The sequence below is a fragment of the Pelmatolapia mariae genome, linkage group LG16_19 (genome assembly GCF_036321145.2).
Source record: "Pelmatolapia mariae isolate MD_Pm_ZW linkage group LG16_19, Pm_UMD_F_2, whole genome shotgun sequence".
In the NCBI taxonomy this organism is placed as follows: domain Eukaryota; kingdom Metazoa; phylum Chordata; class Actinopteri; order Cichliformes; family Cichlidae; genus Pelmatolapia; species Pelmatolapia mariae.
The window spans coordinates 50,198,097-50,218,009 of NC_086241.1; the positions used below are offsets into that span (position 1 = coordinate 50,198,097).

A 19,913-nucleotide genomic window follows, 5' to 3' on the forward strand; every position below is an offset into this window, starting at 1 on the left:
ATGCACATTCTGCTATGTTTTACTTTGCATTAAAAATCATAAACACAACAAATTTACACAGAAACTATTTATTATGACATAGTTTATAAAAACATTCGTATAGCTGTTTATGTCAGATAAGGTCATCTTTAAACTCAGGGTGTCATGTCGAGATCACAGACAAAAAAGAAAGTGTATGAAAGCTCCTCCATGCTGAAAGGCTTAGAGTCAAGTCACTGCTCCTCTGCATCCACTGCTTGCCCTGCAGTCTGAAGCTCTGCCTCATACTGCTTCTTTAGCCCTTTCAGATACATTCGCAGGCTATCGGGGTCTAGTCTTGAGTTTCTAGCAGTCTGAAGCAGGCGTGTGGAGAGGTGGTACACAGCTCGCTGCCTCTGAGTTTCTGGATCAGTGTGATGTCTAGCCTGAAAGAATAAAACATGTTAGGTCTTCTCTTTTTATCCAGCAATTCTCTGATTTTAACCGAGGGTTATTATCAATGAAATACATATTTAGCCATGATACAGCATTTGTCTCTCAGTGTCTAATGCTGGCTTCCTGTTTATTATAATTTGTAATACTGTGGCACATAAATGGGACCTTCCATATAAGCACAGGTGAAAATGAACTGTTAATTTTAAAGGCACAGAGAAGACGTTGACGACCCAAAGATGTTAGTACAAAAAGTCAATAACTGAACTTTCTAAACCATACCAAAAACTGCTGGCTAACTTTTGAAGCAATTGTCTTTGCCTCTTGAATTACGCTTGAAGGAAGGGCTGTCATTTCTGCTACTCTCAGTCCTAGAAAAACAAAAACAAGCTCTGTGACTGCTTCCATGAAAAATGCCAACAGGGCTGTTGTTGGATTTCACTGACTCTGTACCATAGTGTCTTTCTTCAGAAGATCCTCGATTCAGCAAATATGTGTATACCACGCTCTCTGCACCAGTGTCACCACTGCGTGTATGCTGAACCTGCATGTGCTGGTTTTCCACGTTCGGGTACAGAGACTCCAGCTGGCACAGCTCAAGGAAGTGTGTAGCAAACAGAGTGAACGCCTGCAAGAAACAGGACAAACCTTGAAAATTAGGTGAGAATGCCCAATCTCTTTGTTGGTTCTACCGTTCCACTGTTGATCTTACAGGTGTAACAATAAGTTATAATAAATTAAGTAGCTAATATGGTGCATAAGAACTGGAACCATCTGGTTTTCAATTTAGAGAAAGGAGTGGTGATGCAGGGCTGTATTAGGGCATACTCTACCTTCAGGCCAAGGAGGAACTCGCAGACTGAGTGACAAATACCAATCCCTTCCTCAGCACTGGTACCACGCCCCAACTCGTCTATAATAATCAGGGACTTGTCACTTGCATTGTGGATTATGTAAGAGATCTTTTGGACAGACATACTCAGTTAATTACATATAAATGATCTTTTTGATTGATGTTTTTTGTTTTGTTTGCTCAAATATAACTTAGGAATGTGTACCTCCTTCATTTCTAACATGAAGGTGGAAGAGTTGGTTTCAAAGTCATCATCTACACCAATTCTGGTGAAAATCTGATCAGCAACACGAAAACAAGCATACTCAGCAGGGACGAACGAGCCTGAAATAAAAATACAGTGTTGAATTAATGCACAGAAATGACCAGGCCTACATTTAAAATTCACATGGGGAGGGTGGGTTTATAACTTCCTGCTGACCTATCTGAGCCATGATCTGACATAGCGCCACCTGTTTGAGGTAAGTGGATTTGCCACTCATGTTGGGTCCTGTTATGATGACAAAGTTGCTGCCCTCAGAGATGTAGCTATTGTTCGATACAGGCTGCTGTCTGCCAATTCGCTCCAGAATTGGGTGACAGCCCTGTTTGATGGCCAATGTGTCTGTAAACTGTGGACGCACTGGTGGACAGAACAGAAAAACACAAAACAATAACTCTGTTTACATACTGAGCCTTACATTCATTTCTAATGTTTGGTGAAAAAAACACACACGTGCCATCTATAAAATTACATTTATATACACCATCTATTACTTGTTCACTTAAAGGTGTCATAACATAGTAACACACCGATTTCTGCTAGAGGTAAGGCAGTTAGCTCCTCTGCTGGGTAGATTTGTCTCGGTAAGTACAGCACATCAGTGCGCAGTTATGTAAGACGGGTAATCTGAGTACAAGCTGGCTGGGATAGAAAGGGGGCAGGCAGTCAGCACGTGTCTATAACGAGACACTTTCAGACAGCTGAGGGCCAGCACTCACCACCCACATGGCTGATTGGGTTGGTGCTGCCCACGACAGACACAGAAAAGAACTAAGGCCAGCAGAGCTGCCAGCTCAGTAGAGGCGTTTCTGGCTGTCATGTGTGACGATGGCTGGGTGCTGCCTTGTGCAGCACACAGCACACCTTCAGACAACAGTTCAGGCTTTGTCATGGTTAATATGACAGTCTGACTGACTTGAGAGCTGGAATCAACAGTGATTCATGCTTACCGTAGTCTGAGATGGTGCATGCATTTGCCAAGGACAGCAACATGTCCAACATGGATAGAGCATCAGAGAGCTTATAAAGGCAGTGAATGTGCTCATGGATAGTTCTCAGCAGCTGGCATATCACCCTGTATGGAGACAGGTTACATGATTCAGGGAAATAAAAACTGAACTGAACAGAAATTATGGCTAATAAACAGTGCCCCCTAGTGGACAGAGAGTACAACAACGTTTAATAGATATGTCCTTATAAGCATAATTAAAAACAGAACTTGGCCACGGAGAAAAATCTACATTCCCCAGTTTATTGCATGAGTTGAATAATTGGTTTTAAAGGAGTTAAGTAACCCCTTAAATAATATCAACTGGTAAAGATCAGTAAATCAGATCAAAGTTCTGCAATTACACTACTGTGCAAAAGCACAGTCCTTGACCCAACCCTTATTTCTTCATATTTTGCTTCCAAAGAGCCAAAACTTTCTGTAATTTTTCTTTTATTTGTCTTGAGTAATAGCTCTCCAGGCTTTCTGAAGGTCTTTCAAAGTTTTTCTTTGGACACTGGCTGATTTTTCACAAATTTTCTTTCCAGTCCTTGTACTTGACCATTTTCCCAGGAATATTGTTTTGCTTGTTAAGCGACTTATGGCTGATCTATGAATCATTCAAGCATTAAAAAGGATCTAACGCTTAGCAAAGAACCCATTTTAAATTGTATATTTAGAAACTTTGTTACTGACAGCCTATCACAAAAGACATAATTTATTCCAATGTCTTTAGCTGAATCTATAAAATTGCCAAAAATAATCAAGTTTTACAACGTAAAATATTTTTGCAGCAACAAGGTGATTCTCAAAAGGCTAAAACTTGGCACATCTCAGCATGGTGTGCAGTGTGTCTTTGATAATGAACTTGATATGAAATTTGATAATGAACAAGTGAAGGACAAACAAAATGGCAGGCCTAAAAGACTATCTACAGCAGATGAACAGTATCTGAAAGTTGAGTCATTAAGAAATAGGGAAAAATTCAGCAAAGACCCCGCACACGACCTCAGAGATGCACCTGGACCTTTAGTTGATCCCTCTACTGTTCAATGACGCCTCATCAGAAATGATTTCAGTGGCTGTTAAGAAGACATTATTAATGAAGGAAAACAGGGAGGAAAAGAATGAGGTATGCTTGAATATCACAAGAATTGCACTAAAAATTGGTGGCAACAGCTCTTATGGAGTTTAACCCAAATATAAAAGTTTTGGCTCTAACTTTTAGTTTTCTAGCAAAACATAAAGAAATGAGGGGTGACTTTTGCACAACACTGTACAAAACTCTAAAACTGCTAAGAACAGTCATACCACAAAGCTATATTCCTTTACCTCAATTTTCTGTTCATGTTTGTAAGTCACGAGATCATGATCTACTCACACATAAGATATGTGAAAGATTTCCCTCAGGGCCTCCTCACACCGGCTGTTCTTCTTCATCAGGTCTGCAGTGGTGAAGCCATAGTTGTTCTTGTGCTTAGTTACCTGAGGTGAAAAGATGTTGAAATGCAGGTTTTTCCCTCTTCATTCAATGTCATCAATGTCAACCTTATTGTCCCACCGGTGGCAATTTAGCTTCCTTTATTAACAACTAATGCTGAGTTAGATATTTTGCTAAATGTCTGGCTGCCTTCAGTGGACCTTACTTTGATGAACTCTGAGGGGAGTTTCCCTTCTGGTAAGGTTAGTCCTTCAAGCTTCAGCTGGATGAAAAAACCTCGAGCTGTGCTGAAGCTAGTACGCATGGGCAAGCTGTATTTTTCCCCCAGCTGGTTCACAAGCTCTGTGCAGCACAATGACATGAAGCATGGCTAAAGGTAAGAACAGATTACCAAAACATCACAAGACAAAGTTATCTGGTAAACACTAAGCATTAACACCTGCAATGTCGTCCACTATCTCAGTGTAAGCTTTCCGGGCAATGTCAAGAAACTTGTTGATGTTCGGGCGCACAGCGTAACACTTCTGGGTGCGCATTTTAAAGCTATCTTTGATGTAAGTTGTGTCATAATTGATCACAGTCTTGATCTGCTCCAGGATCATGTCAAACCTGAGGCAGACATAAATGTATACAGTGGAATGAGTCTGTAGACAGGAGATTGTAACTAGCAAATTCAGTTCATTGTACATAAGCACAAAATTTACAACCTGTTATCTTCAAGTGTTGTACTATATGCCTTGAGCAGAGCTGTGTTCCGGTTCTTCAGCAACGTCTGTTTAAATGGTATAACACTTTAACAAAGACTCAGTATTTGCATTATAACTAAGTCACAATTAGCTTTTAATGAATTCATTGTTTTCTTATTCTGTCCATGGCTACTGGGCGATTTTGTTTGAGGATGTTAGCAGCACAGACCCTTAACCTCGGCACCAGGTCCAATGTGTATTTCAGCTGAATGATATGTGTAATCTTTGCTTCAGCAACTTGAAACTGTAGAAGAAAAAAGTAACAGTAGTGACAAATGCACAGAAGTAAACAAACAGAATATTGTCACAAGCACTGAAAGTACTGCACGTACTGTTTCCTTCTTTGGGATTTGGACGAGAACTGAGAGCAGCTGATCAATGTCAAGGAAATGACTTATGGCTAAAAGGGCCAGAAGAACAAACAGTCAATGCAGATATGCTCCAATTTTCAGTATGCAGAATACTTATAATGATTCAAATTTTTTGTGCCTGTTTCCGACCATTCTTTAAGCCAAAGAAAAGCTCCTCATCTTCCAGCAGCTCTTGTATGGTGTCCAGGCGAGTGTTGATTGTTTCCACATCAACTAGAGGCTCCAAAATGTTGGCGCGCAACCTTCTGGCACCACCAGGTGTTTTTGTGTGGTTGAGTACCCCGAAAAGAGTATGGTCACTCCTAGAACGAAAAAAGAAAAGGCACAGTCAGACTGCATGACAGAGGAACTACATAAAAAGATGTCGTTCTTATCATCGCTTTCCATCTCACCTGTAGTTTCTATTATTAACCACCAATTCCAAGTTAGAGGCAGATGCTGAGTCAATCATGGCTGTCTGCTCACTCCCTTTAAAGCTCACTTTAAGGGACTTGGCAACGTAGACAGAGTTCTGGAGGAACTCTAAGTACTTCAGCAAAGCAGCTGCAGCTGCTAGGCAATAATACCTAAAAAAAAAAAGTTATTACATTGGGCAATGACAAAAGTATTAGGCTGCAGTATCTCTCTATCTATCTATAGCATACTTAGCTTGAACTTCCATAACAACAGTGCTGAATTCTGGGGCACACAGCTGCTGAATGTACTCCAGCCCTTTCTTCTCATTAAAATACTTCCTTTGCACTGGAGTGAAAGGTACACCCTGAAGAAAAAATACCCAATAAAATTTAGTTTGAACCACAGCAACTCAGTGAATACTTAAGCACAAGTTGGCTACTCTCTACTTTAAGTGGAAATTTGTTTAAAAGAATTGTGTGTTATTGTTGCATTTGTACCGGAAAATTCTCAGTGATGAGATTGAACAGCTTTGTTCCTTTCCCCTTCTCACTGGCTGTGTCTGGCATCAGTATTTCCACTGGGACCAAGATGTGAATCTTGGTTATGACCTTCAGATGAATAACACATGACTGAAATATCAATTCCATGTGTCCCAGTCTGTTTTGAGTACTAAATGACAGTACGACATGGGTGGTTTACCTTGGCATATGTTCCCGTATCTGCAAACTGGGAGAGTACAAGCTCTGGGCATTTCAAATCAAGACTAGCCATGCCAATCTCTCCTCTGGCTAAGCCGCGTCCTTCAACTACTACCACAACCACAGAAGCACCAGCGTTTGTGGATCCAGATGAGCAACTTGTTCCTGCATAAAAAGTTCTTTGTTAATAGTAATATCTTCTTTTAAAATATGCTTAATTAATACCAGAGTAATCAATAACTCTGAGCAGGATATGTACCAGGTGCCCCAGCAGACCCTGGGGTCCTTCTATGTCTCGGTGTTCCTCCACGGCTGTGGAAAGATGAGCTCTCTGAACAAGATGAAAGGAGCAATGAAGCTGGCTTGTCTATTCTACAGCTGCTCGGTAATTGACCTATAGCAATAGGAAACATAAGAAAAGAGGTGTAGTACAGTATTATTACTGCTGTGTCATGCCCAGAGCCAAACTTTGCCGGGTGCCCCAACTGCTCTCAATTTTAAAAAAAATAAATAAAAAAATTGATCATTTCATAACAGAAATGTCAATGTTAGCAAATTTTTTGGTATCTAATCTCCCCCCCCCCCCCCCCCCCCCCCCCAAAAAAATAAATAAAATAAAACTTGCTAATGTTAGCACATCACCTGAGGCCGTTCCAGATGATGGGCCGTGGCGGGAGCTCGTACTGCCCTCATTTAAACTTTGCTTTGATGAAGCAGAGGAAGCTGATGTGACACAAGAGGAGGTTTCGTTCAGTCCACTTTTGTCCTTAGGTACAGTACCCCACGACTGTTCACATGCTGAGGCGTAACCATCAGTTACCTCCTCTGTGCTGCTGGCAAACATTTTAAACCTATGCAGAGGCAGGACAACTGACAAACACAGACTCAGATGTACATCGGTAATATTCAGTTACTACACTTCGACAAACAGTATAAAGTTGCTTCTCAGCTGCTAGTTCTCACAGCTAGCAAGCATAATTACCGTCGCCGCAGTGGCGCGCGAACACGTCACGGCTTCCGGCACGTCAAGTTAATTGTAGTAATATTAATTTATCTATTTTTTAATATTATTTTCTTTTTTCGGTCATTAATAACAGTTATTGTGAATTACAACAAAAATAACAACAAATAAATGTACAAAAAAATTCACTTCAACTTGGGAAGACACAAAACAATTATTATTATTATTGTTGTTGTTGTTGTTGTTGTTATGAGGCCAAAAGAAAATAAGAAAAAAAGAAGAAATCCCTATAAGCCTTCACTCTCTAAAAGAAACCATGGTTCTTGGTACGCTTCAAATAATTTTAAATAATTTTAAAATGTGCTACGGTGGAAGGACCCGCTAATCATCGTTCACGTTCATGTCTTTAATTTAATTTAATTTAATTTTTACTTTTTTTTTTGCAACTTCGGTTTAAATTCTGTTTGATTTTTTGCTATAAAAATTTAATTTTAATTGTATTACTGTTATTAATAAATATTAAGATAAGTATTTCTTGTCTTATCTTATATTTTTGTGATGCCATAGACTTTTCATTGTTTATGATTGTATTTTTAAAATAATAAAATAGAAATATTAGAAATACATAACTTTTTTTAAAGCATCAAGCACAACTCTGTGCACCAGTCCTAATGTTGGGCGAGGTAAGTCTTTTATTTAGAAAAATATATCAGACCGGAAGTTCTATTTCTGTTTCTGTTTTGGCCAACATGGCGGCTAAGGCAGACGAGAATGAATATTTTGTCAGAGAAATAGAGAGAAACGACGGTTGTGCCCTAAAAGTTAAGCAGTGCTACTTGGGAGATGTTGGCTGCGTTGTGTGGGATGCAGCTATTGTTCTCGCAAAGTATTTAGAGACAAAGCAGTTTTACGATCCGTCTTCAGGTGTGAACGTTTGGTCTGGTAGGACTGTGCTAGAGTTGGGAGCTGGTACGGGAGTAGTTGGTCTTATGGCAGCAACGCTAGGGTGAGTTTTTTTTTTTTTATATGTGATCTTAGTGTTGTGTTTAAATATCAAAATATTTAAACGTCATTCCTTGCACTACTACTATGTTTTAGTAATCATATGGAAAAAGTTAGTATTGGTGATTTATTAATATTTTTTAAAAAAAAATTGCTGCAGAGCACAGGTAATAGTAACAGACCTAGAAGATTTACAGACCCTGTTGAAGATGAACATCCAAGAAAACCAGGCGCTTGTTAGCAGTGGATCCATAACTGCCAAGGTACTGAAATGGTTTGTACTTACATTTCCTATTTGTCTTATGCTCCTAATATAAATTTCACAGTAATATTTCAGCGGGACATTCAGCATATGCTTAATATTTTATTTCCACTATTACAGGGGTGAAGATGTGTCTGAATTCTCGCCTCCCCCAGATTATGTCCTTATGGCAGATTGCATCTATTATGAGCAGGTACTTTCCTGTAGTTTTCAATCCATTATGATCCCCTACAAGACTGCAACATTACAATCATTCTGAAAAAGTGTTGTATGTCTCATTGTGAGTCATCGCTTATTTCCATACAGTCAATCGTTCCACTGGTGGAGAGCTTGAAGCTGCTTTGTGGACCAGTGACCTGCATTGTTTGCTGCTATGAGCAGCGCAGTGAGGGTGTCAACCCAGAAGTGGAAAGGCAGTTTTTTGAGGTTAGATTATGTTTTTATTTCCACAAACTAAGTGGAGATATTTGTCATAGCTATCGTCTGACCTGCTCTCATTTCTTTTTAAGTTGCTGCAACAGAACTTCTGCTGTGAGGAGATTCCTTCAGAGAAACAAGACCCAGAATTTAGCAGTCCCGACATCCACATTCTGCACATTCGAAGAAAAGCCTGATTATCGGACTCCAATTGTGACATAGAAACTTGGAACAGTGTACTGAGCTTGTTTAAGATATTAAATTTTTTAACTTTTTAAAGGGAAGCATGCTGTTAAATTACTGTGTGTGTTATTTGACTGGAGCACACATGATTAAATCAACACACAGACACTATTTTTTCCTGCTCTTTAAAACAGTAGAGTTCTCTTTCAGTCCATGTAGTTCTGTTGCTGTGAAGCTAGATGGCAGACGTGTGCAAGCACAGATCGGAGAAACAAGTGCATTGTTTGAGCAAGAGGCATCATCCCCCTGGGTCTTTGCAGTTCGTCTTGTTTATACAAAATACAGTTAAGCAGATGTGAAAGTGAAGCCTTTACGCCCTAGGCATCTGCAAAAAGCTGCAAACATGAAACCTATTGGACTTCTGCTCTTGAGCAGACATATTTTCCCATTGTATATCATTAAACTTGGAATATTTAGCAAGTGATAATTAAATAATTGGATAATATGTACAATTACATGTTTACATAAAAATATTGACAACCTCATGCAGAAATAAGCACCTGATGACAGTGATAAGTGGTGTTTAGAGTGGTTTTCTTTGTGATTTTCATCTTGTGAATTATGTAAAATCAGACACTTGTAAGAAGTAGTTGCTTAAAATCTGAAACTTAGGAAAGGATTTAATTGTGTGCACTGATTAATTAAAGAGCCAGGCTGCTTGCTCAACAATTAAATATTAAGATGTGAAGACAGTTTTGTTAACTTTTCATATGAAGTGAGGTTAGGGTAACAAATCTAATGTATAACTAAAAATTTGAATCTATATCTTTATGTGGGGTCCCCAATCTTTAAAAATTGAGGACAACAGAGATCTGCAATGCCAGCTTTTGCCGTCCATGTGAGGGGAATTCCACTCAAAGCCCCAGATTAGGTGGAAGATTATGGTTCCTTTTCAAGCATAAAACCATGAAGTACGCCCCATACTCCCACAGGCATGCAGGGGCCCCTCACAGCCTTTCATGCTGCTGTCTGTTTACACAGTAGAGCTGTAGGGTAATGAGCACGTTGTCCTCAAACACTCAGGCCAAGTAAAATGTTAATACTGAAGTTGACAGGATGAGATCCCCCTAAATACTCAAATTGATTTATGAAAGAAATAGTACAATAGATCCAAGTTTGATTACACATTAATGAAATGGCCCAACATGATCACTGGATGAATGCAACACTTACCTATTTTAATAGGCAGAAAAGCCCACTGTATATAAATTTCCCTGAATTTAAGAGTTGGCGTTATTAGTAGAGCAGAGCAGTGGCTAATAATACTACAGGCGCAGGTGCTTTAGCTTTGTGTATAGAGTCAACATGAAATCAAGCAATCTGAAAACATGAAGAAAATTGTTTGTGTATTCCTTTCTGTTCCAGCTAACAAACCAGTTAACCAGTCTCTTCTAACAGTACATGTGAATGTTTAAAATGAGCATTTGATCAAGAGAGGCAGAGGTGTGGTGGGATCGAATCAGATTACAGATGTTGGTCGATGAGAATGCCTATGAAGAAAGGAGCAAGTGAGTTTAATTGCCTTTTTATTTTTTTATTTACAGTTACTATAAATAACTACAGTGGATCATGTAAAATAATCATTCCCTGTGGCCCTCCTGTGCCACTCTCACTTGCACATTGTGCAGCTGGACCGTTACAGTCAGAATTAACTTGCGGTTAAGGTCTGCTTTGGTTTGGCTGGGACACGTTTGCCTAATTAATTTGACTCACAGCTGGTAATAAGTCCATGCCCCCCAGTGTGGTGGGGACAGGACCCAGAGGGTTACTGAGGAGATTAGAGGGGTAAAGGGGAGCTCCATTATTCTGTGTCAACACTTTCTCCCCCACCCCATCCATGGGTCTTCCACTTAAGTAACTCAAAATATATTTCCTCATCCCTGGTGTTTTCCTTAAATGTTAACCAAAAATAATTAAAACGGTGTAGTTGTGCTGTTCCTGTGGATGACTAATTAGGCTCACACAACAGGGGAATAGGAAGGCCCACTGTAAATGAGGACAGCCCACAGTGAAGCAGCAGCAGTGTCTCGGTAATCTGTTATCATATATATCAGACACACATGCACATTACTGTGGATTCTGGTAACCATCAAGACAGAATGGGGGCATTTTCTGCCAACAGATGGTGCTATAAGTAGGAATAACTCTTAATGGTGTGGAAAACCTGTATTTGGAACAAAAGTCCATAGTATCTAATGCATACTGGGATTTTTTTTTTTAATAAGTTTAATCATTGTCTTGGGCTAGTGAACACCTGCAATGGATTCCATAATCAGCATTCTTGTAAAACAATTTAACATGAGGTAGCAGTGCAGCGCGCACTCCCCCCCCCTCCCCCCCTAATACCAGATGGGTGGAGGAGAGTCTGACTCCAGCAGTCCGTGTGGTGTGCTCAACTCTGCTGCATCACAGCCAAGTGACACAGAGGATCCTTTGTGTCACCATCATCACGCTGCCTGGAGCCAAGAGACACTGCTCCAGAAAGGAAGACTCATTTTCTCACAAACTATTAGGGAGTGGCTCAAGAATAGACATCAAACTGGGCTGATTAAAAATAGAAGAAGGCCTGCATGAAAGAGTGACTCCTCTGATTCCGCAAAGGTGTATCCACAGACATAGACCACCCCCGCCCCCCCTTCTCCATTTTACATAGCAATCTGAGCCCGACTGAACTTTACGGTGCACCAAGAGGGAGCAGGCCAGACCTCGCTTACCAAGCACTGTATTTGTTATCTTTCAGCTATCTCTTTATCCTCATCTGGAAAGATGGGACACAACAATGCTAATAATCTGCAGCACTCATTGTTCATTGGATCTGAGAGCAAGAGGTGGTACCGTGCCAGGGAAGCAAAGCCCAATGGGACAACTAGCTTATAGAAACACAATGCTCCCCCTCCAAACACACCCCTGCAGGGGAACAGGGGGAGGGCGGGGGTGCTGTTAAGACAGCTGTGCTGCAGTTGAGAGGGGAGCACTGTGAGAATACTGCACACACTTTACTCTCCTTTCATCCCTGTTAGTGCACTAATGTCAGCACTATGCCTGTAATGACATTTGTTAATCAAAGGTCATTTGATTGTCTTTGTGGGCAATATTAGGTTTTAAAATAATATGCGTAATATGCACGCACAAGTATATATACATGTGTATATATATATATATATGTATATATATATATATACACACATATGTGCAATGTATGTGGCACAGTCATGGCCATTTACTGATGTCAGCAAAAAATGTAGTAGTAGTTTATTGATCCCTTGGTTGAAATACCAAAGGTCCTGTGACTTCACTTCCTGTGACTGCTGTCTCCACGGCATACTAGTGCAGTGATGAATTTGTCATTTTAAAGATGTGTGGTGGTCCAGGACAGAAGGAAGAATTTTAGAGCAGGGAAGCAGTGTAGCTGTGTGCTTTTGTGTAAAGTTTCCCTGAGTCATTACCTCACAGCAGTCTGAATCTGGACTGTGTGTGTGAGCGAGCGTGTGTGTAGCATCGCCTGGCTCGCCACAGATCTGAGACTTCCTTCCAAACCCAAACTGTTGTTTAATCCAGATGCACTGTCACGCGAAACACTGACTCTGCTGTAATTACAGCGATCTTGTCACATACACAGATGTAGTCGGTCATGGAGTGTGACAGTGTGGCGGCGAGCTCCTGAGGAAAGTCTCTGAGTTCACTTTGCATGGATCTTCATCATCCTGTCAGCGAGTGTGTGAAAGCTGTGGGTGACTCCATGCGGTTGGTGGATACTGCTCCTGGGTGAATGACTGCTGTCTATAGTAGTACACACTGCAGTGTTAAAATCACCGCTTAGTGGCTCATCCTTTAACACTGTGGAGGTTTGCCATGTGGCATCAGCATAGCAGATGCCACATGACAAAGGTCAGTGTTCTGTGTACTGTATGAATAAGCCTTATGCAAATGCATTAAATAGGCAAGTAATCTAAAAAAAATCAAACTGATTTCACTTTACTTCAGAAACAGACTTAAATTTCTGTTCCTTGCAAGCAAGACGCTCGAGAGGCCTCAAGCTGCAACACCATTTATACCTGCCCCTCCTCCTCCCAGTCTGTAGCACTTCTGACACCTGAAAGCAACGATGGTTAACACTCTTTACTCTATTTGTGGTGCTGTTCAAAAAGCACAGTACATTGTTCCACAGTTCAACTGGTGCACGCATAAACATTTTATCACTTTTCAAGAGTACTCTCTGGACACATTTATGTGTAACGGAAAATAAATAGCAGCTCTGAGGTTTAAAAAAAATAACTGAACAGATTGGATGTCAGCCAGCGAAACGGTTTTCTTTGTGACCTAAATTAGTTAATGCCTGTATGAGCACTTTGTCTGTGCAATAACAAACAAATTGGATATGTCAGGTGGACTTCCAGCACTTAACAGTTATTTTCTGGTTCTCTGAATGTGCAGTTTTCACCACAGTAAGCAACCTTCACTTCAGATATGAATGGAATGCGTTTTGGACTTATGCCCAGAGTGCACCTTGGATATCACAGCCTCATATTTTCAACCTCATGTAACTGGCCTGCACTACACAGCATTACTCACTATCAAAACCACAACATGCTTGTAGGAAACTTCATTTATGAGCAAAACCTACTCCAAAACACCTGCAATCAAAACAAATTCCAGCCCCAGCTACGGTACCGAAAGAGAAATGCAGCATTTACCATGGCATTCTACAGTGTTAACCTCAACAGGAAACCTAAAACGACTTTCAGCCACTTCCGGACCCATTTTAAACTGAGCTCTGTGCAGTTCATTATTAACAACGCACTCAAAGAAGGGGCACGGGATTTAACCAGAGGACAGAGAGCAAGTGATAGAGGGCAGTTTCATAACCAAAGAGGCTGTTTTATTGTCCCTGAGAATAAGCCACTGAACTAAGCTCTGCAAACCGTGGCTTAAAGTAGGTGTTCCCTCCTACCATTTGGCAGATAAATAATAATGGTGTTTAGTTTTGTGCATGCATCTCAAATCCTTGAGTGATTAGCTAGAAGGGTGTGGCTGTCGTCCTGCAGGCCAACATTAAAGTGGCGATGACTATATTCAGGGCCTGCAGACAGAAAATGAGCATTACATTGGTGCTACCTTCACAAATGTTATCTGCAGCTGGAGTTTAGAGGAAGTGAAGACAAGTGAGGAAGACAAACCACACCCCTGAAAACCACAAGCACAATTCAATTCTAAGCATGGGAGGAGTACAGCTACAATACTACCACAACAGATTCTCCTGAGTAGTTTAAAAACTTTTGAAGTTGACTAATGAAGGACAAGCCGTTATTCAGTTTTTTTAAAAAAAAAAAAGGTATTCCAATATTGCAGAACTTTACTTGCAAAGATTAGGTTATCTTTCGATTTCTCCCCACTCTTCCTCTTTCCATACAGAGTAGAGGAACTCATTGGAAACGTGCAGCAGCCAGCCACCAGTGTGATACCAAAAACACCAGGCCACACTGGCAGAGGTCCCATCAGGCCGTTGTCCTGGGAACCACACCAACAAACACGCGTTTTGGCCGGCTAAGACAAATCTGTCATACACATTCTTGCACAGACCAGTGGAAGTTTAAGCCCTTCTTATTCTGCAAATTATGACACTGGTGACTCATGAGAAACAAGTGCTGATTATCCTCATTTGCTGGTGTGGTCCTGACAGAACCTGTTTCTTTGCTGCTGTAAAAACAGTCAAATTTGCTACAATTTTTTTTTGCAAAACCTGACAACCCTAATGCTTCATAAAAAAGAAGAACAAGCTTCATTACTCATTATTTCTGTGACCTAATACCCATTTCTAACCTATCCTCCCAGGAAATGTAAGGAATTTTTGCTGAGCGCAGAAGGAGTTGACAGAAGGGCCGGGAGGTCTCATCTTTACAGAGAAGAGGTCATAAAACCTGCTTACACTCTCTATCCTTGCCCCAGGGCCCAAGTGTTGCCAATAAAGCTGTGAGGATCATATGGTTGTAATGAAGTGGTGGGAACCAAAGTGGCCATTACAGACCAATTAGGCTGCCATCAGTGTCTAATGGAGGCCCTAGACCTAGCTCTTACTGAAAGCAACTATTTACATGTACCCTTCGAATACTTTGACTGAGTGTTTGTAGCTGATCATAAATCACTGCTGCATTACGTATGTGGGTTGTGTGAAACATCAGTAGAAGCAGAGTCATATTGATGTCACCTGACCTGTCTGACGGAAACCTCCGTTGTGCTAAAGCAAACATCCTGAGGCCCCTGCAGCAACGCACTAAACACCAAATTTTCCACAAAACAAATGCTGCCATGATAAAAAAGAAAGAAAGAAAAAAGATAATACATATGAAACAGAATGCATCACCTTGCAGTAAATGCAAACATGCACTTTATGACTAGCTTTCATAGTGTCAGTTTCAATGGAAAAGACACAAGGTCATTAAGCATGCTGAGCCAAAAAACTCTAGGACATCTGTAGAATAATGCTAGCTAACCTTTTGTTGCTCTAAACACAGCAGCTAGATGATTTGTGAACACCAGCAGTGCTGTCTTTGGCAAAAAACGTTTCAATGGAAACATTTGTTTTCCATGTCCTAACTGACAAATTAAAATATTTACAAGACATACTTTGCAAAAATATATTCTATGAGGAATACTAACCCCTAAACATTTCAGTGACAATGTAGTGTACAACTATGTCTGCTTAAACTAGGAAGCAGTGCATACAAGCAGCAAGAAAGTCCATGTTTTAGAAGTATGAATTGAACAGACTGCAAAACTATTCCTAGTCTGCTAGTTGGTACTTATGTTTGTGTTTATCTTGTAAGAGTACACACTGATTATTCATGGTACTACCCTTGTTATACAGCTTTTGGCATTTTCAAAGGATGTAGAAATGATCTTAACGCGGTCATGAGAGGCTCCTTAAAAAGTAGGACATGTGTTCCCATCAGCAGTTTCTCCGCTATATCCAACAGGCAAACTATATTTTCACTTAATCACAGAGCATTACTCAGACATATTCGAGTTTTCATTTCTGAACAGCAGGGCTTCTATTAGGCAGCTTGAATAAAAGCAACCAAGACTTTTTTTAACTGCTGGTCCCAAACAAAGTCAGACTCAGGAAGTTACAACTGACAGCTCAGCATCAACTTAACTATGGCTCACAAGCAACATGCAACATTCAAAAAGAATTCGCAATTCAGCTGTACATCTCCGCTGCCCTTCCAAATGCCATGCAAACTATCGTGTGGCTCTGTTGTTGTTCCAAAAAGAGCAGCAGTCGGGACTTCCTGTTTTGTACATTTCCCCCCCCCCCCATTTACTGGCAAGGGAACTGAGGGCAGCAACTTAGTCTAAGGGGTGAACGTATAAACATTTATGGAGAATACCACTGAGCAGAGGGAGAATTTTTAACACTTGAATTGTAAGCTTGAGTTTCTCACACATTGAAACAAACTTCCTATTACATTTTTCTGCTTTTAAAAGTTTACCAAAACTTGAAAATGTTGCATGAACCACCAACTACATTTACTCTTGAAAAAACAGAGACATAGAAGATTTAAAATCACTTTTTTAATAAGACATTACAATGACATTGTTCTGTACATGGTACCCCCAGTCAAAATAGGAGTAAGAGCTGCACCACAAGGTGTCATTCAACATTTCACCAGTAAACAGCTCCCTCTGACTGCGTGACAGATGGATTCTGATGTAGGGTTAATGTACTTTCGTACTCATGCTACAGATATAGGCTATCATATAATGTCCCATTGCTGAGGCTAATCAACTGTGGTATCAGATTGAGAGCTCAGAACTGAATGACATTCCTTTGGAAAGATTGAGTCGACAGACTACGCATTACCCAAAAATCAAAAATGCATCCCGACAAGCATGTTTAAAAGTTACTGGAGGCCTATTTGTTGAATATTCAGCACAATTAGGTATCAAGACATGACACAAAAAGGTCAATCAGTTAAATATATAGCCCACATAAGGGTATTGAGAGGGGGTAACAAAACATGTCCAAAGTCATTCTTTTCCCTCCTCTGATGCCCCAACTGGTGAGAATGAAATGTAAGCATTGGTGAATTTTTTTTTTCTCAATACCATTGAGAGTGAATACTTTTCATCACAGTACTGTCTTAAAACAAATGTCAAAGTCCTCCATGTAGGCTACATAACATTAAAGAGCTCACCTTAGAAGAAGAAGAAAAAAAATCCAAGTTCAATGCAACAGAGACCGAAGAACCTTGAAACAAGCTTTAGTCCAAGAATTAAGATAAAAACTTCAGCTTCATTAGAAAAATTATACAAAACAGGAGAAAGAATAGGCAAAGGCGGTGATTTCTGTGGCTTCAACCTTAGGACCGATTAACTCAATATTCATCAAGCAAGCCCCAGAAATAATGAATGTGATATAGGCCTGCTACAGAGTACAAGCGAACTTTAAGCCGGCAAACCCAGTTAGAGATAAATTAGTCATGGGGTAAACATAGTATTAAAAAATAAATGGGAAATAATCAACTTTTCTTAACCATACTCATTTTGAGAAGTTATTTGTTACTTGCAACTTTATTATAGTTTTGACCTAAAACAGTCAGCAACTCAATCATTAAGATTTGTAATTTGAGGTTAGCCATGTCAAGCCCTCATATAGTCCATCACCTGTGGTCGCACAGGAGGGCTGAACATACCAATTCCTATCTCTGATGCGGGTCAATCCGAGCTTCTCTTGGATTTCGTGTGGCTTCATGGCATCCGGAAGGTCTTGCTTATTGGCGAATATCAAGATGATGGCATCCCTCATCTCCCGGTCATTAATGATGCGGTGAAGTTCCTGCCTTGCTTCATCGATGCGATCCCTGTCCGCGCAATCCACCACAAAAATTAACCCTTGGGTGCCCGTGTAGTAGTGTCGCCACAGGGGGCGAATCTTATCCTGGCCTCCAACATCCCATACGTTGAACTTGACGTTTTTGTAGGTCACAGTTTCCACATTGAAGCCGACTGTAGGGATTGTGGTCACAGACTGTCCGAGTTTCAGTTTGTAAAGGATTGTTGTCTTTCCAGCAGCATCAAGTCCAAGCATCAATATTCTCATCTCCTTGTTGCCAAATATTTTTGAGAGCATTTTCCCCATTTTGAACTCTTGTGCATATATATTCTGCGCCTACTGAGAAAAGTTTCTGATACCGTTTTGGTAATTACTCACTTAAGATTACAACTTCAGTTTTTATAATATATTTACTGGTGAAAACATGACTCTGAAGAGCAACTGAAGGTTAGAAAGTCAAAAGTCCTTAAGCATGTCAAACCTTAGCAGGACTTCGGGACTTCTCGTTAAAGTCTGTCAGGATCCTGTTGAGAGCGGGGACATTTACCTTCAGTAAATCACACGGGTTTCGGGGCCTATACAAAACATGGCACGGTAAGGTTAAGAACTTGACACCAGCGGCTGCTGTGCGTTCATTGTATTGTGTAAAACAACACAAAGCGGTGTGTGAAATTTGGGCAGAGTCGATTTAAAAAATGAAGGGTAGTAGACGCTGTGAGTATATAAGGCCTCCCCTCAAAAAGCCGCGGTACTTGTGAATTCCTTGTGGTGTCTGTGTCTGGCGGTCCTCTTCACCGGGTGCGCCCTTGTTCTCTACCAAAGGAGAAAAGCTGCTTTCTGCGGCTACTCCATCAAGCGCTGTGCGGGGAAACTTTGCCGTGCGGGAAGGGACGACTTCGAGAATAACCTCTGTGACTCAGCAGCACATGTACCCACTCGCGTAACTCCTGTCCCCCCTGAAATGAGATTCGGTGGGAGGGTCAGACATGAAAAATTAGCTAGCTATCGCTCGTGGCTGTTTCACACAGGTAGTAGGCTAACATAAGCTAGCTTGTTGCCTAGCTAGCTAGCCGCGAGCTAACTAGCTAACGGTAGTTAGCTTAAGAAAACTAATCTTATCTGGACGAATAATACACACGTCAATGACAAAATGTCTGGGACAAATCTTTATCGGTTAAACGGTTAATTCCAATATAAGTTACCTACCTCTTATCTACCCCTCCTTTCTCCAGAAATACACCCAGCTCTCGCCTTTCTCCTTTGAGTGGAGCTGGTCGCAGTGCTGCTACACCGGAAAGGTGTGGAGCTGCATTAACAGCCACTTCCTCCCGTCTGCTTCATTCAGCTACTGCCGCCTAGTACAGCACTGACTGTCTGGGTCATGAGGATAAACTATAGACAGTATTAAAACGCCGTTTACAATCAAATTTCACTTCTGAAATAAAAATAAAACGTAATCTGACGCTGCTTTCTTTTACGCCGTAAGTTAACAATAAATTAGCTAATAACAATTAAGGTAACACCGCAACGTGATTCCTTATTCCAAACTGTTTCCAATAACGACATTAGTATCACGTTATATATGAAAATGTTCTTTGTTAACACACATAAATGGTAATACACTCCATGCCTAACATGTTCAGTTCCCAATGTTTCTATCTGATAAGTCTACTGACGCTGTAGTAATGTTAATCAAAGTAAAGTAACACCGCCCCCGTGTGGCTGTTTAAAGTTGCTATCCAAATGTGTGATTGGCAATCATTTTGTGCAGTTCTCTTTGTCTGTCCTCTGTTGTGTGGGATGCAGCAGGACAGGTGTTTTACTAACCTTTGCTGCGCTCGTTGCTGCCGCTATATAACCATGTGGAGAAAAAAAGGTCTTGTATTTACTGGATTTATATGCAAACACTAGTGAACCAGCATGCGTCCACAGTGCACCACTGATATCTGTCTGCACTGACAAATGTACTTAAACCTTTAATGAAATAGTTTATGAAAGCACAGTGATTTTATTAGATGTTAAAACCAAC

General features: G+C 40.6%; 3 protein-coding genes across 10 annotated transcripts; 1 reads left to right on the top strand and 2 right to left on the bottom strand.

Annotated features, from left to right (window-relative positions):
• Window positions 1-98: 98 nt before the first annotated feature.
• msh4 (mutS homolog 4) lies at window positions 99-7,145 on the bottom strand. 8 transcript variants are annotated; one of them, XM_063499829.1, is made up of 20 exons: window positions 6,809-7,145; window positions 6,426-6,560; window positions 6,168-6,331; window positions 5,966-6,076; window positions 5,717-5,832; window positions 5,465-5,638; window positions 5,202-5,374; window positions 5,034-5,101; window positions 4,871-4,945; window positions 4,663-4,727; window positions 4,395-4,564; window positions 4,161-4,297; window positions 3,896-3,999; window positions 2,477-2,601; window positions 1,686-1,886; window positions 1,470-1,588; window positions 1,245-1,373; window positions 865-1,039; window positions 694-782; window positions 99-404 (listed from the first exon to the last, which is right to left on the bottom strand). In XM_063499829.1, exons 1-20 carry the CDS (start codon window positions 7,008-7,010, stop codon window positions 213-215), a joined length of 2,724 nt encoding a protein of 907 aa, XP_063355899.1. In that variant the 5' UTR covers window positions 7,011-7,145; the 3' UTR covers window positions 99-212. The 8 variants fall into 8 exon arrangements, with proteins under 8 accessions (XP_063355899.1, XP_063355901.1, XP_063355900.1 ...); XM_063499831.1 differs by lacking the exon at window positions 1,686-1,886; XM_063499830.1 differs by lacking the exon at window positions 694-782 and having other exon boundaries at window positions 956-1,039.
• Window positions 7,146-7,846: 701 nt separating this feature from the next.
• vcpkmt (valosin containing protein lysine (K) methyltransferase) lies at window positions 7,847-9,388 on the top strand. The gene is made up of 5 exons (XM_063499202.1): window positions 7,847-8,133; window positions 8,290-8,403; window positions 8,512-8,584; window positions 8,698-8,817; window positions 8,901-9,388. Exons 1-5 carry the CDS (start codon window positions 7,877-7,879, stop codon window positions 9,003-9,005), a joined length of 669 nt encoding a protein of 222 aa, XP_063355272.1. The 5' UTR covers window positions 7,847-7,876; the 3' UTR covers window positions 9,006-9,388.
• A 7,226-nt stretch (window positions 9,389-16,614) lies between these two features.
• On the bottom strand, window positions 16,615-19,217 carry arf6b (ADP-ribosylation factor 6b). The gene is made up of 2 exons (XM_063499111.1): window positions 19,091-19,217; window positions 16,615-18,840 (listed from the first exon to the last, which is right to left on the bottom strand). Exon 2 carries the CDS (start codon window positions 18,188-18,190, stop codon window positions 17,663-17,665), a length of 528 nt encoding a protein of 175 aa, XP_063355181.1. The 5' UTR covers window positions 18,191-18,840; window positions 19,091-19,217; the 3' UTR covers window positions 16,615-17,662.
• Between the last annotated feature and the right edge of the window lie 696 nt (window positions 19,218-19,913).

Excerpts from the sequence above, each read along its gene's own strand:
- msh4 (XM_063499829.1), bottom strand. The coding sequence starts at position 7,010 with ATGTTTGCCAGCAGCACAGAGGAGGTAACTGATGGTTACGCCTCAGCA. Across the intron at positions 4,000-4,160 it reads TCCCCTCAGAGTTCATCAAA|GTAACTAAGCACAAGAACAA; the intron begins GTAAGGTCCACT and ends TTTTCACCTCAG. Across the intron at positions 1,887-2,476 it reads ATGCACCATCTCAGACTACG|TGCGTCCACAGTTTACAGAC; the intron begins GTAAGCATGAAT and ends TCTGTCCACCAG.
- vcpkmt (XM_063499202.1), top strand. The coding sequence starts at position 7,877 with ATGGCGGCTAAGGCAGACGAGAATGAATATTTTGTCAGAGAAATAGAG. Across the intron at positions 8,134-8,289 it reads CTTATGGCAGCAACGCTAGG|AGCACAGGTAATAGTAACAG; the intron begins GTGAGTTTTTTT and ends AAATTGCTGCAG. Across the intron at positions 8,404-8,511 it reads ACTGCCAAGGTACTGAAATG|GGGTGAAGATGTGTCTGAAT; the intron begins GTTTGTACTTAC and ends CCACTATTACAG.
- arf6b (XM_063499111.1), bottom strand. The coding sequence starts at position 18,190 with ATGGGGAAAATGCTCTCAAAAATATTTGGCAACAAGGAGATGAGAATA.